We start from the raw sequence: 16,523 nt of genomic DNA on the forward strand, positions 1-16,523 counted from the left end.
TTCTGCTTAGTTTGGCTCAAATGTGTCTTTTTTGTTGTTGTTGTTGCTGTTTTGTTTAGAGAAACATTAAAGAGAAATCTGATGTTCTGAAATGAAGATCTGATGTTCCTTGTGAAGCACTTTGCTTCGTAAGAGGATTCATAGTTTTTGACGTTGTCCTGAGTAGAATAAGGGGAAAAAATAGGATGGGAAAGAATTAAAGAAACTGAAAAAGAAAATTAAAGTTTAATTTTAGAATTAATTAAATGTTTCAGGCCTAACATTTTATAAAGTTTTCTTTTTTTTTCAGTGAAAAATCTGAATATTTTTCTTTTTTCACCAAGATGTACTTCTCCAGATGAAGCTAGAAATGTCCCTCTTGTGCAGGACTCCAGCATGAAGTCCCCCATCTCCTTTTTCTGCATTATTCATTATTTTGTACGTGTACATCAAGAAGAGGGAATTGGCCTGGCTCAGTGCCAGCAGAGCTGCTGTCAGCAGAATACATTGAACACCCTGTGCTGTTGCTGAGCAAATGTAGCCTCTCTTTAGAAAGTCCTTCAAAGAAGGTGGAAGCTTGAAGTGGTTAAACCTTGCCCTGTTCTGTCCTTCCTTCCCCCTTCTGTCTTTCCTTTGACCTCAGTAGATAAAGGCAATCTGTGCCTATGCAGGACTTGACAAGCATCTCCAGAGACAACTGGGAGCTCATTTTAACCCCAGTGTGCCCTGGCTTGGCTGAAGAAGGGTGTTCAGGTCACCTTCATCTTGCCACCAACTTCAGCAATCCTCAGTCAAAGGGAAAATGCAATTAAAATAACCAGAGTGGACAAAGCCTCATGCAAGAGCAGTGTGGTGTTCACTGGTACATGTGGAGAGCAGGCTAGGCTTTAATGGATATGGATCAGGCCACCACCTCCCCAGGCTACTGTCATCTGATAAGATCTACTGCCTATGCATTGGTGAGGCATCTGCCCTGTCCTGTACAGCCTTATGTTCTCATCAGCTCTGTAGATACATAAACTCTCTTTAACCTCACTGGGAAATTCTTCTGTTGAACGTGGCTTGCAAAAGGTCACCTGACACCTGATATACTCTTTTTCACTGAATTTTATTTCAGGTCAGCACTGGGTTCCCTGTCAATTCTAATTATTCTTTGTAAGGGTGAGACCAGAGCAAGGCAGAAAATTAGGAAAATTAATTGGCCGCTATTTCAGTTCAACCTCCCATTTCACGCAAAAAGAGCAGTTCTTAAAATCTTCCTCAGCAAAATTAAGAGCATTGAAAATCCCTTTGATAAAGAATTTGAGAGCTGGACTAAGCTGTGCCTGTTGGTTACATCCAGACTGGAGCTGGTCCATGGTTCATACTTGCTACTTGAGCAAAGGTTCAGGTGAGCTGTGAGACTGACCTCTGTCAGGATGGGTTCTAGCATGTCCCTTGAATACTTTGAGAGCTAATTTGGTGTGCAAAATTCTTCAATGGTCCAGACACCACTATGAGCTGCTGTTCTGAAAATAAGGGGAAAGTAACATTTTCAGGGCTCATTTCAGATTGCAGAAGGAATTTGTAACTTTTTGGGTACCTTCCCCACAAATTTGCCTTGTAATGTTGAATAATAATGAGGGAAGTCTCAGAATGACAGGATCATTCTCCAAACCAGCGTAAGTTTTAGTGCTACAGGAGCAAACAATGGTACCTTAGAATACAGATATTTTTTACTATACCCAGAATATTTTTTTTTAATTAACTCTTAAAGCTACTAATTTTCCTCCAATTTCTTCACTGAATATAAGAAGTATTTAAATGTATAACACAACATCTCTGAGTGACATAAAGATCCTGGAGAATCAGGCCAGTTCCAGATGACAGAATCACAGAATGGTTTGGGTTTGAAAGGACCTTAAAGACCATCCAGTTCCAACCCCCTGCCATGGGCAGGGACACCTTCCATTAGACCAGGTTGCTCCAAGTCCTGTCCAACCTGACCTTGAAGACTTCCAGCACTAGGGCATTGCACAGGAAGTACAGTACAACTGCCTTAAGAGAGTGTAGCTGTGCCATGCACTGTTTGGACAACGTGAGGTCATGGTGACATTGAACAGTATCAGACAGAGTTCTGAGAGTCATCAGACTTGGAAGGGGAATTTAGGTTACCTTCCAGAGACATCCCCTTCACCCCTACAAGCAATAGAGATGCAGACCCCAAGCAGGGCACCTGCCTCCTCTTTCGTACTTTGCATTAGGAAATTCCCTGTGCCTGACACTCAAACATGGTGATCCAGTTTGCAAAGTTGCTAGCACACTCTTGGCTGCAATTCTGGCCTGTTGTAACTAATGTTTTTCCAAGCAATTGTCTGGTTAGATTCAGGAACTGGCATATTCCAAGGGCACTTCCCAGCAGATTGTTTTCCCTCAATCATCTGTGGTAGAGATGGAGAGACTTAGGAATTAGTTCTCATTAACTATGCTGAGTTTCTGGGCACTGATGCAACCAGCAGAGTGTGCCTATTCTAGTGTCTTGGTTTGAAAAGACAGGTGTCTGCTTAAGGAAGGTAGGAGCCTCCCCTGAAATGGAAAATGAAATGGAAACCTCCTCCCTCTGAATTATTATAATTTTGAAATTAAAAGGCTCTCAGGCAAAGATAGTGGAATAGGAATAACAGTTCTTTACTAGGAAAGCTAAAAATACAAATGTAATAATACAAACAAAAAAAAACCTACTGACAGAATACAGCCTGACACTGTTGGTCAGGGTGTTGGTAGCAGTCTGGTCTAGTCAGAACTGTCCCTACCCATGGCAGGGCAGTTGGAATGACATGAACTTAAAAGTGCCTTTCAAATCAAACCAGTCTGATTCTGTGGATGTGGTACAATGGCTGGTCCATCCCAGATGTGGTAGAGCTCCATATGAATGTGGCCCCTGCTCTCTCACATACTTGAAGGGACCAGTTGTAGTGTAATAGCTGGTGATGTTAAAAAATTTGCCTCAAAAGGATTTAGATGTGGATTTAGATTTAGAATATGAACACAGAATGACAGCATTGTTAGGGTTGTAAAGGACCTTTAAAGGTCATCTTATTCCAAGCCCTCTGCCATGGGCAGGGACAACTTCCACTAGGCCAGGTTGCTCCAAGCCCCATCTAACCTGGTCTCAAATTCTTCCAGGGATGGGGCAGTCACAGCTTCTGTGAGCAACCTGTTATTTCTAGATGTGCACTGAATACATGGGACACACTGGTATTTAGAATTCCTTTGTCAACAAAGTGTGGTATTTCTAGATAGTAGCCTTCTATCCTTGATTTCCAGAGGTTGTGGCTGAGCTATTCCAGAGCTGGTAGACACAGTGCATCAATGTGCACACACCCAAGAATGGCTGTTTTATTATCTGCCTGTCACAGACATCTTTTATGAAAAATCCTTTCCTTAGGATTTTTCCTCCTGAGAAGCTGAGAGGCCTCAGGAGCAAAATGCTGATTATCTGCTGCTGTGGAATGGAACGGGTGCATCTTTGATTGGCCCATGTTGGTTGTTTCTAATTAATGGCCAATCACAGTGAGCTGGCTCGGACAGAGAGTCCAAGCCACAAGCTTTTGTTATCATTCCTTCTTTTTCTATTCTTAGCTAGCCTTCTGATGAAATCCTTTCTTCTATTCTTTTAGTATAGTTTTAATGTAATATATAATCATAAAATAATAAATCAAGCCTTCTGAAACATGGAGTCAGATCCTCGTCTCTTCGCTCATCCTCAGACCCCTGTGAACATGGTCACAATCTGCCTGCAAAGGCTCATCTTGGAAGACATAAAGTAGTGAAGGGTGAAGTCCAATCACCAAGAACAGTGGACCTGAGTACTCACAGAATTGTTACATCTGCTTTCAGACCAGCAAAGCAAGGATGGAGACAAGCAGTCTCATTTTTCACAGTCCAATGAAACTGATTGTTGCATTAAGAGCCCAGCTCTGTTGCAGAAATACATTCCCTGACAGCCCACAGGGAATAAAAGGCTTTTATGTGCCTTTTCTGCAGAGATCACAGGGGTTTGGGGGAAAAGCCTGTCACTTCCTGCATGTTTATGTTTGCATAATATATCTGTTAATGAAGTTGCTAGGCAATGTGGTAACAAATACAGTCATGCTGTTTCAGAGCTCACTTCTATATAAACCAAACCAGCATTCTATGAACAGAAGAATGAATAAATCCTGGTTTGTGTTTCACCTTTAAAATCATCTCCCTACAACCACAGTACAACAGCCTTTGTCCTTTGTCTCTGGTTCTGTAGACGCAACCTGTGCTTGGTCTTGCTGGTTGACCTGGTGATCCATGGGGACTGGTTGTTCAGCTGTCCTGAGAATGAGTGAGAAACATGAACTTTACCCCTACCTCTTTCCCTCAGCTGCAGAACACCATTTGGATACTCCCCATGTGCCCATTCACTGATCTTGAGGAAAGCTATTGTGATTTTGACCTTTGAGATTTCTACTTCTGCCACAAATACAACAGAAAATAGCTAATGGGTTTTGAAGTCGCTAGTGTGAGAAATGACACTCACTTTTAAAATTTCAAAGGTTTATATTAAACCTTAACAAAAATACAGCAAAACACTGAATAAGAGAAAATTACAGTGCTAGGAGCATGGAACTAAACTGCCATGTGCTCATCCACAAAATGGCTGCTCCACCTTTTATACTCCCGGTGTTGCATCAGGTAACCCCAGCCCCTCCCAAAGTCCGTCAGTCACTCTCCTTCTCTGTCCATTGGTGGAGACTCCTTTCTTGCAATTTGATTGAAGGTCAGGTGTTGCCATGCTGTGCCCCCCAGCAACAAGCCTGCCCTCCCCCCAAATGCCCTGACTACCAAGGCCATCCTGTGAGAACAATAAAATGGGAGGGGAAAGAGGAGTATGGGGAGAACACATCACAATAACATAACTATACATCAATAAAACTTCTCTTAGCATACACATAATATTAATCTCTTAATTGTGAGTGCCAGCCATTGCATTACTCATCTATAACACTAGGAAAGAAATCTGAGAGACAGCTAGATATGGGCAGAGAGAATTAGTCCACCATTTTATTTATTTCCACATATTGAAAATATATAGTCTACTTTGGAACAAAAGTGGATCCTGTGAAGAAACCTCTTCTGAGAAATTTAGGATGAACTTTGTCATTCTGGCTCGATTTGAGACAATTTAAAGGAGAATGCTCTGGAATGAGTTGTCTCCCTTTATAGGTTCTAACAATCCAGTAAGAAACAAAGATGAGTATATAACTGAAAAAATAACAGTTTACTAACAAGCAGCAACAGGCAAAAATAACAAATAGATTTGTGAAAAACGCCAATCACTTGTTTTTAAAATTTTCAAAGTTTAATAATAATAAAATGGTTATAAAAATAGTAATATAATTAGAGTAATAAACATTTGGACAAGTAAGATTTAGGACAATACGAGACAATAGAGACAAAGAGTTATGGACAGTCCGAGTACCTCTTTCTGAGCAAAATAAGCCCGAAAAAGGACAGAGGATTAACCCTTAAAAGCAACAGCCTGTTGCATATTCATACACCTCATACATGATGCATAAATTCCGTTCAAACAAAGGATTCTGTCTGGTCAGGGTCAACTTCTTCCTCTGAATCCTGACAGCGTCTTGGATGCTGAGCAAGGCAGGAAGAAGTCAGCTTCTTCTGATAATGGAACAATAAATTCTTTTTCTCTGAAAGATTTAGATGTCCCGTGGCTGCTGTCTGGTGTGAGTCCCTCATTCCTTTCTTTAAAAAAAATCTCACATATATAGTTTCTCTTTTAACATTATGTTATAACCTAAAACTATATTTAACACACTACTTTAAAAAGTTCATACAGCATAACTTTCTAACATAACACATATAATATTCATTTTAATATTTGCAAATATTAAAAATATATATTGCAAAAAGCCAATCATAAAATATGCCTTTTTCACAAATTAAAAATTTCTAAATCTCATGGACTGACCCCAGAACGAAAAGATACCCGAAAGTGCCGGCGACACACACACACAGGCACACTCAGACAGACAGACAGACAGACACAAACATACACACACACACACACACACACACACACATCCACAAAGATGGTGCTCTGCAGTCAAGCGTGTGATTCGAAGGACAAAGGGAAAGGTGGTGTCAGTCTTCCCCCCACCCCCCTGCTCTGCTCTCTGACAAGGAGAGCTCCGACTGGTATTCTCTGGGTCAAGGCACTGGGACTCTGGAAGGACTTTGCCTTCCTTGCAGCAAGAGAAGACAGGGCACGCAAGGCAAGGTGGTCGGGCTGGGTTTTCTGTCCTCAGCCAGGACCTTTCCTCAGATGACCTTTCGCAGCCCTAGCATCCCGGCCTGAGCATCCTCTGATGACATGCTCATGTCCATTCTTAAGCTTTCCTGATCCTCTGAACTCAATACAGCCGCTTATTTTCATAGAAGTAAACGCAATTATCTTCATTCCCGTTCGACAAGTTTGGTTGAAGCTGATTAAGGTGTTCAAAAAGTATTACGGGAAGGGATTGACTGGCAGCCCCCTTATAGAGAGTTAATTTCCAGAGCGTTGGGGGTTAGGTTTTTTTTTTTTCTTCAGGGAATTTTCCTCCATTTGTTGTCATAGAGATGGTGAATGGTCCTTGATTTAAAAGACAAAAGATGCAGCCAGGGCCTTGGCATATCACTGGAATGGCTCTGGGGGAGGAGGAGAAGCAGTGTGGTGGTTGGGAATTTCTTTAGCTGGAGGTGGTGCGTGTTTGCCGGTTGTGGGTTTGGTGCTGGACTTCTCCTCGTTAAGAAAATCAATACACAAAACAACAGAGGTTTATGTCCAAAAAGGAGACAGAGGAGTTCTTTCTGGCTTTATTCGAATAAAGGGAGAGGCCATGGGCATTGCCCTGGGATCTCTCGAATTTTTGGAGGACTGCAGCCTCCCTTTTTATCCTAATTTCCCTTCTCTCTTTCCCCATTGGCTGAGGTACTTGAGAGGTACAGACTTCCCGGAACGCCTGATCTCGAAGATTTCCTTCTAATGTATAACCCTCCCTTTAAATTTTTAATTCTTACGGAATTTAGGTTTTTCTTCCCCATTGTTTCTTTCATCTCACAATGTCTAATTTCATTTATCAGCAAACCTAAAGATTATTTGTAAAAGCAAATTTTACTCTTTTTTTCCCCATTCATCAATCAGTGGAATCCTTCCCATGGTTTCTTTTATCTCCCAGTGCTAGGTTTATCCACCAGCAGACCCACAGCTTGTTTGTAAAGACAAATCCGCTATTCCTCTCATCCTGCCCAGGGGGACTCCCTGCTACCGATGAGCCTTCCTTCCTGTTTCTCCTTGCCTTTGGTGGGCCACTGCCCTCAGGAGCGAATATTGGACTGGGACTTTTCAGTACCCGCCATTGCTGGGAGAAAGCTCCTCGCCATCTGAAATAAATGGGGCAGGAGATCTTTCTCTTTTTTAATGCCTTTATTAAAAATGAGCTCGGGTGGGGAGAACCGATGGGTTGCGCCCACGCCGCCACTTCTCCCAGGAGTAACTTGGAGGAGAAGGAAGAGGGCAGCTGTGTCTGCTGGTCTGCAGGCGGAGTGGGGGCTTCCATCCTCATGAGAGCACCAGGAGATTCCTGGTTCTTCAGTTTGACATTCAAGGTCCTCAGAATCCAGGCTCTTAGCAGACACTGAATTCCATTCCTCACCTCTAGACATCACTTAGATCTCTTAATTCCATGGTGGCTCGTTGTTTTAGGGGTTTTTCCTGATGGATTTGGTGAGGTGTTTCCTCATTTGCATACCAGCCCCAGTGTCACCTCCTCCTCACAGTCCCGGGTGCCATTTTCCAGGAAGCAGCAAGGTGATACTCGACAAAGAGGGATTTCTAACCATCAACAACAGGTAATTAAAGAAAAAGTATTAACAACAGGTGACTACAACATGAAATTATTAACAACAAGTAGTTAAAAATCCAACTTAGCAGCAATTGGTTTAACGTGTTAACTCTGCAACCTTTAAAAAAAATGGACAACTTTTCTACTCATAACACCATCTACCTGGGTGTCTCAGGGGAAAACTGGGCTCCCATCTCCTCTCTCTCAGGAGAGAGCACCTCATGGCTGTTTACTGGATCCTCTGGGACATGTGAGAGCCAGGGGAACACAGAACCACCCCTCGTGCTCCACCTTCTCTCTCCTCCCTGGGGCGGCTCAGCGCTGGCTTGGGCCTCCCCTTGCCTCACCCTGAGCCAACAGCGCCCCCCGCAGCCGTGGGGGACTCACTGCAGCCTCTCTGCCCCAGCAGGAGCCAGCAGCACCCCTGGCGGCTGGGATCATAACTGCATCAAAGGTGCATGATGGAAAAAGCTGATTTTGATGGGCTGGAAAAGGCTGATTTTGGGAAATTTTTTCTGTTTTGTTGTTTTTGCTGTTGTTGACAACTATGTTGTCACTGATGTTCGTCTGCCTCGTGTTATATTTATATTTATATTTATATTTATATTTATATTTATATTTATATTTGTATTTATATTTATATTTATATTTATATTTATATTTATATTTATATTTATATATATTTATATATTTATATATTTATATTTATATTTATATTTGTATTTATATTTATATTTGTATTTATATTTATATTTATATTTATATTTACATATATCTATTTTAGTAAAGAACTGTTATTCCTTTTCCCTTGTTTTTGCCTGAGAGCCCTATAATTTTGGAGTTACAATAGTAAGGAGGGGATCATATTTTCCATTCCAGGAAGGTTCCTGCCTTCCTTGGTAGACACCTGTGTGAAAAATGCCAATCACTTGTTTTTTAAAATTTTAAAAGTTTAATAGTAATAAAATCGTTATTAAAATGGCAATATAATTAGAGTAATAATAATTTGGACAACTGAGATTAGGACAATATGAGACAATAGGAACAAAGAGTTATGAACAGTCCGAGTACCTTTTTCTTGGCAAAATAAGCCCGAAAAAGGACACACATTAACAGAGGATTAACCCTTAAAAACAATAGTCTGTCTCATATTCATACACCTCATACATGATGCATAAATTCCATTCAAACACAGGATTCTGTCTGGTCAGTGTCAGCTTCTTCCTCTTAATCCTGATGGTGTCCAGGGCTGAGTGGGAGGTGGGAAGAAGTTCGTTTCTTCTGATAATGGAGCAATAAATTCTTTTTCTCTGAAAGATTTAGGTGTCCTGTGGCTGCTATCTGGTGTGAGTACCTCATTCCTTTCTTAAAAAAATATCTCACATATATATAGTTTCTCTTTTAACATTATGTTATAACCTAAAACTGTATTTAACACACTACTTTAAAAAATGAATACAGCATAACTTTCTAAGATAACACATATAATATTCATTTTAATATTCGTGAAAAGCCAATCATATAATACGCATTTTTCACACCTGTCTTTTAAACCAGCATACCTAGTAGTACAGGCTGAAAATGAGTAGTACAACCCAGAAGTGGTTAAGTGAAACAGGCAGGAGGGGCAGGATCTGTAACTTAGAGGGTTAATTCCTTGGAAGTCCTGAAATTAAGACAAGAGCTTGGAGCAGCCTGGTCTAGTGGAACGTGTCTCTGCCCATGGAAAGGGGTTGGAATGAGATGAACTTTAAGGTCCTGGCCAATTCAAACCATTCTGCAGCTCTGTGATTTTCAAGGAAAGTTTACCCCTTTGCAGAGGGCTTGGATCAGCACTGGTGGGATAGATCCTGGCTTGCACTGGAGTTTTAAGGATCTAAACACTGTCTTGGTCTATGTCTGAGCACAATCCCCCAAGTTAGCAATCGCTTTAGGGTTTCTCTTTCCCCATTCTCAGGTGAATGCTGAGTTTTAGAGAGAAATTGAAATGTTTCACTTCAAGCCTGGAAGGCTGTTGGTGTTGTATTGGGAAGAACTACAAGATGGAAGAGAAGGAGGCTGTGGATGGGAAGCAGAATGTGTCCAGAACACACTGATCCACACTTTTAATTGTGTTTGGGGCTTTTTTCTACCAGAAGTTTCATCTCTGTCCAAAAGAAACGAAAGACAGTGTTATTTTTTCCCTGCAATTCAGGAATTCACTATCAGTTAATAAAGGAAAGCCACAGCTCAACATATAGCTGATAAATTGCATTCCCTGCTCTGCTTGAGTTTACATCTTACTTGGTATTGTGTTAATTAATTATCTGTTAGTCCCAATTATTTATCTGTTAGTATGGAATTAACAAAACTTTTCTGTCTAATAGGTTCAATGTATGTGGAATCATACCAATCTCTACTTACAGGCATGGCTAAGGGGTGTCCAGGACTAACTGATTTTAATAGACTTGGTTGATCAATGCAGGACTCCATTCCCGTGTTATCATTGCTCTCCTGTTGTTTTAATTCCTGAACCCTTTTCCTTTTTGATCTGTAGAAATGAGTTCAGACCCTGGATAGATGTCAAGCCCGTGAAAGCGATAAAAGCAAAGCCCCAGTACAAGCCACCAGAGGAGAAAATGACCCATGAAACCAGTTACAGTGCTCAGTTCAAGGGGGAAACCAGTAAGCCTTCTCCAGCTGATAACAAATACCTGGAACGCAGAAGGATACGCACTCTCTACTGTGAACCCTACAAAGAACCTCCAAAGGTGAGAAACAGCCCAGGCTGGGCTGGACACTGCTTGCTGTCACTCCCCTTATGTGGTATCCTCATTCCAGCCAGCAGGTCCACCTTGGGATCCACCTTGGAGATGGTGGTGAATAAAAAGCTGAACACGTCCCAGCCATGTGTGCTGCCAGCCCAGAAAGCCAACAGGGTCCTGGGCTGATCCCACAGCATGGACAGGGAGGTCAGGGAGAGGATTCTGCCCCACTGTTCCATTCTGCCCCTCTGCTCTGTGAGACCCCCACCTGCACTGCTGCCTCCAACTCTGGGGTCCTCAGCATGGGAAGGACATGGATCTGTTGGACTGAGTCCAGAAGAGGCCATGGAGATGCTCCAAGAATGGAGCACCTCTGTTACGGAGACAGGCTGGGAGAGCTGAGGATGTTTAGCCTGCAGAAGAGAAGGCTCTGGTGGGACTTCAGAGCCCCTGTCAGTGCTTAACAGGACTCCAGGAGAGCTGGAGAGGGACTTTGGATGAGGGCCTGGAGGGACAGAGCAATGGAGAGTGGCTTCACACTGCCAGAGGGCAGGGCTAGAAGGGATATCAGAAAGAAATTCTTGGCTGTGAGGGTGGTAAGGCCCCGTGGCTGCCCCATGCCTGGAAGTGTCCAGTGCCAGGTTTGAAGGGGCTTGGAGCAACCAAGTGTAGTAGAAGATGTCCCAGCCTATGCAGGGGGTAGGGAATGAGATGCTCTTTAAGGACTCTTCCAACCGAAAATGTTCTACACTTCTATGGGCCCTGGGACAGCTTGAGGCACTTTGGAGACAACAGTGCCCTACATCGAGTGAGGGTAGGGCTGAGATGAAAAGGGTTTTTCTGTTGTCATTTCCTATGTGATTATCCAGGCAGCTTTTTCTTCCTCCCTCCAAAACTTTAGGAGCCCCACATTGCATTTTATGCTGGGAGCCAGACATCTGTCGTTAATTCGGAGCATTACACAGATTTTGACAGTATGCACTTCTGGCTTGGATCAGATTGAGAACATGTGTTAAGAAGGGCCTGAGCTGGAATGTTTTCCAACCTTGTTTTCTAGAACCAGCTGAGGATCTGCATATTAAAGGAGTCAGTCTGTGAAGTTTTAAACAGAGGACCATAAGTTGTTCCCTAAGTTGATGAGTGCTTAGATCTGTGAGGACTGAGAGGGATTGTAGGGTGAGCATGTAGGAGATGAAGGCTTCTGTTCTCCCTTAATTTTTGTAATTGTCCTTCCTATTTTGGGGGTGTAGAAACAAGATGTTGTGGAATTTTCTCATGTGCCAATTAGCGTTCTGCACCTCAGGTATCCCAAGGTAATTTTCCTCTGTTTTGGGAGGAACAAACAGAGGAGTCCTCTCCTGCAAGAAAGATGGAGACTTATAGCAGCCTCTTTGCCCTGAGCATCATTTCTCTGCTTCCAGAGAGACAATCCTCTGTGGGTTTGCAAAACCCCTCCTGAAGTCAGAGAAAGATGCAGAAATTGATAAAAAATTACTGATAATATTCCCTCTCCTATTCACCCTGCTCTATCCTGATCTGGATACAATGGGCTCTGCTGGCTCCAGGGGCACTGACTTCAGGGCATCCTGAAAGGAGCTGGCCATTTGCCACTCAGCATAAGCTCAGCTGGTCCCCTGCCTTTGTGGCAGGGCAGAGATGAGCAGATAAGTAACATTTGTGCTGTTTCAGATCTGAATCCTATTTTCCACTTGTCCTTGTGTCTCTCCTTCTCTCTTTCTCTCTCTCTCTCTCTTTCTCCATCTCTATGTCGTTGTTTTGCCTGTCGCTCTCCATGCAGGTGGAAAAGCCTAGCACAAAGCCTTCCAAACCAAAAAAGACCACAACAAGCCATAAACCCTTGAAAAAGGCCAAAGACAAGCAGATTGCATCTGGCCGGGCTGCCAAGAAAAAGAGCGCCGAGACCTCCAACACTGCAAAGCCAGAAGACAAGGAGAAAAGTAAAGAGATGAACAATAAACTGGCTGAGGCAAAAGAGTAAATGTCACTGCACTTTCTTTCTCAATTTTTTTCCTTTTCTTTCTTTCTTCCTTCCTTTTTTATTTTTTTCCCTTTGATTAAATAAAGGCCACAAAATTAATTAGAGGCTTCTAATCTGCTTTTTGTTCTGATTGTATTAGAAGCTTTTCTGTTTTATTTCCAAGGAGGATTAGGAAATCCTTGTTTCTGAGGTCAGGTTGTTCTGCTTTGCCTGCACGGCTCTGCACAGAGTGAGGGATGTGAGAATGTATAAGCAGGGTCCTAAGAGATGAAGGTGATGGATCAACAGTGATTACATCCAACAGCTTTCCCCTTTCCTTGGGCTTGGTTCTTCAGTGCTTTGACAGCATGGAAGTGCCCATTGAGCCAAGGAGGGGCTGTGCTCTCATCCCATGAGGCCCTTTTGGGTTGGCCATTGTGTCATCTCCCACTGGTGTCAACAGGTAAAGGGGTTTGGAGGCAGAGAGGATCAGATTAATTCATGGTGCCATGGACATGCTGTAAATACACCAAAATCAATGATGTGGCCAAGAATGATTTCCCCTTTTGACACTCATGGGAATTCTGCTCCAAGAAGCAACAGCAAAGGAGATCCCATGGAAGTAAAGGGCCAAATCCTCCCTAAGGGTAGTTGGGAGTACATCTAGCTGCATCAAGGCAACTTCACTCATCAATACCACTTGAAGTCCTTGATTAAAAAAAATAAAAATTGGTGAGGGAAGGTGCAGTGAGCAGTGAAGACTTTCCAGTGACATGGCAGGTTAGACTAGGTTATCAGCAGGTTGTTCTTCCCTATTGTTTCCCCTAAGTTATGGATCTTATTAATTATTCCTGTTTTGCTTTGAATCTTGATCTGCTTTCTTCACTTCTGGGATGCCAATAGGCAGAGCTAGGTTTCAAAAAGTGGTTTAGTTTGCAGGCATGACCTTCCAAGGAGTAGAAAGAAATGTGTCACCAAGATTGGCTAGAGCTGTCAGCCCCCATTGTGTCTATTCTTCCAGCTGTTTATGTTCATGTTGGCTAATGGGCAACTCAAGAGGGCCATAAAAAAGTTTCTGGGATCCCTAGACTCCCTCCAGACAAGATCTCAGGGTTTCAGTCATATTTACCATGCTCTTACACTAAGAAATCCCCAGGACCAGTTTGGAAGCCCTAAACACAGCAGGACCATTTGTCAGCAAGTATGAATTGGCCCAACAGATGGCATTGCATGCCAGAGAATCTGGGTCACTGGATCAGTGGGAGAGTTGTGGTCCCAATCCAAATTTATGTGCCTAACTTCTGGATTGGGTCGTAAATGCATAGGGATTAATTTTTGTCCCACCAAACTGAGCTGTTGGACTCTCCCAGAGCAGAGTGGCTGCAAGTTAAGATGCAGGGTTCTTGTTCCTTATTTTTGCAGCTCCAAATTTTCTCTCCTAATGTGAAGTCCAGCTTGAAATTTCCAGTGGACAATTGGGAAGCATGAAGACAGAGATGGGAGGTAGAGTGGGGAGGTGGTGTGTTGCTGTAGAGGTGGTGGAATAAGGAAAGTCTTATTGCTAGGGGTATTTTAGAGATGTGAAGCTATCTAGCAGAAAAAATGGATGGGTTGGGAGGGTGAGGAGTCCCTTTTTTGGGATTTCATCCCATTAGAATTAGTCTTTTGGAAACATAAATGAGTGGTGGACTACAAGGTTGAGTGAAATTTTCCAATGAGGAGGAAAGCTCTGTGATATACAGATAGTGACATTTGCTGGCCTTAGTAATGAATAAATGCCAAGTTCAGTGTATCATGTGATGTGTCCTGTTTGCCTTGCGCTAACAGCCTAAACCTTTGAGTATCAGTAAATGTAGTGTTCTGAATTCAGTGGTGTAATCCCCAGCTTAGCTGTGTTAGAACTGTGTGCTATGAGCTAGTCAGGTTGTGTATGTGGAAAATATATATTCATATATAGAAATATATATATATATTTAAAACCTCTGCTGTTTAGGAGGAAACCAGGGAAAATCCTCCAGGAAGTAAAACTGTGGAAATCTTTGTGAATGTAGTGCTTTTTTTTTTTGCCTTTTTTTTTTGTTTGTTTTGTTTTGTTTTTTTATGTGCATGCCTCATAGAGATGCTGACCTGTCCATATTGATCATTGCTTTTCTGAGTGCTCAGAAGCCCCTGCAGCACTGCTCAGCTCCGTGTCCAGAGCAGCTTGGCACAAGGCTTGTGTTGAGCTCACAGGGAGGCATGCTGCCATGCTGCTCACAGCTCTTCCAACCTGTCACATAAGGGACAACTGGCCAGAGAAGAGCAGCTCCCAAGACTTGGTGTGATTCCTTGGCTTTTAAGATGCTTCATGTATCTTCACACTGTCCTTTCCTACAGGATGTAGCATAAGCTGTGAAGATGATATGTCACAGCAGGCAGAACACATCAGGAAGGCACTAGACAGTTCAAATGGCTCAACACACCAATCTTACACAAGGACAGACCATGAAAAACAGTTCTTCCTATTATTTTTCAGCCCTGAGTTTCACATTTAAAGATCCACCACACTTGCCACCGTTTTCACCTGGAATTCAATGAGAATTTAGTCCTTGACTTCAAGGTGAACTAAACTTTACCAAGGAACATCACTAAGATGCTCAGACTACCTAATCCAAGCATCTCCATGGCTCTGGATGAACTGCTGATTATCCAACTCGGGATGGTTTCTTCTTAATGAAGAGCATCTATCACAGTGTTTGAAACATACACAGTGAGTGGTCAAAATGTAGCTTTCTGTTTCCATAACACATGAGGTCTTTTGGTGGCAGAGGGCTTGGAACTAGAAGGTCCCTTCCAACCCAAGCTATTCCATGAGCTCACTACAAAGCTAGATATGAAGTGCTAGCCAGTGGTTTTAATTCCCTCTATAGTGAAGGAACTTTCCAAGGACCATTGAGCTGCCTGCTTTTGACACCTCTCTTTGGGTGGGATGAATGGTCCTTGAAAGGTTTTCTTTGCAGAAAGAGCCTGGGAGACTGGTAAGGCCTGGATACCTTCCTCTCACATTAACAAAACAGGAATAGAAATCCTGGCTTTTGTTCCATATGCACCACATCTGCAGCACGCATCCAAGCACACACACATCCAAGCACATGGGCTGGCACTGCACTGAATACCATACCAGAAACTACAGCAGAGGCAAGCCTCAGGGTGAAATCCTGCATTGCTGTACCTTCCACAGACTCTATGCCCATCCAACCCACTCAGGTTTATCAGAAAGGAGACCAAATCTCTGCCATTTCAAATTCACTTTGGGCTCTGAACTTGTCAATCCCACCGGGAAACAGTGCTCTGCTCTTCTGTGTTTCCAGCTACCACAATGCTGATTCTGTTCCACTGCTGATTTGTAATATGTTTTACTTTTCTTGTAAAAAGGAAAAAAAGAAATGTTTTGCTTTTTACCCTGTGAGAGTTCCTGTGCTATTGCTTGCTTTCACATTTTCACTGTATTGTATTGTTACTCCTTTCTGCAAAATGGTGCTAATTGCTGACTGAGCTCCTGTTTTCTGACTGCTTTGCACACTGATCACTTGCTTCTTCATTTGCAGCACAGCCGGTGCCAAAACCTGGTGCCCATGCATTCCACAAACTCTTGCCTCTTGGGGGGCAGATAGGAAGTGTCTAATTAATATTTTGTGGCCTGGGTTTGGTTGCGTATCACAAATTGTCTCTTGTAAACATGTTAAGCACACCTCCTTGTGGTGCTTTTTCCTTGTTGATATTCTGATGAGAGTCTCACACACACACACACACACACACACACACACACACACATTAATGTACCGCCAATTGATTGTGATGTGCTTGTGATCTTTGCTTGCTCAAAGGGTTCTTTTTCCAATGATAAATAAATGCTGAAGACAAATA

The 16,523-nt window shown here is 42.7% G+C and overlaps 1 protein-coding gene across 1 annotated transcript in view; it reads left to right on the forward strand.

Annotated features, from left to right (window-relative positions):
* The window catches only part of MAP6 (microtubule associated protein 6), a 45,598-nt gene extending 29,075 nt beyond the window's left edge, over window positions 1–16,523 (forward strand). The window contains exons 2-3 of the mRNA XM_071433648.1: window positions 10,432–10,645; window positions 12,438–16,523. Coding sequence (XP_071289749.1) covers window positions 10,432–10,645; window positions 12,438–12,638 — 415 coding nt within the window. The 3' untranslated portion in view covers window positions 12,639–16,523. The remainder of the gene's footprint in view (window positions 1–10,431; window positions 10,646–12,437) is intronic.

The sequence above is a fragment of the Agelaius tricolor genome, unplaced genomic scaffold, assembly GCF_023055355.1.
Source record: "Agelaius tricolor isolate 1412-34295 unplaced genomic scaffold, bAgeTri1.0.p SCAF_9, whole genome shotgun sequence".
Taxonomy (NCBI): domain Eukaryota; kingdom Metazoa; phylum Chordata; class Aves; order Passeriformes; family Icteridae; genus Agelaius; species Agelaius tricolor.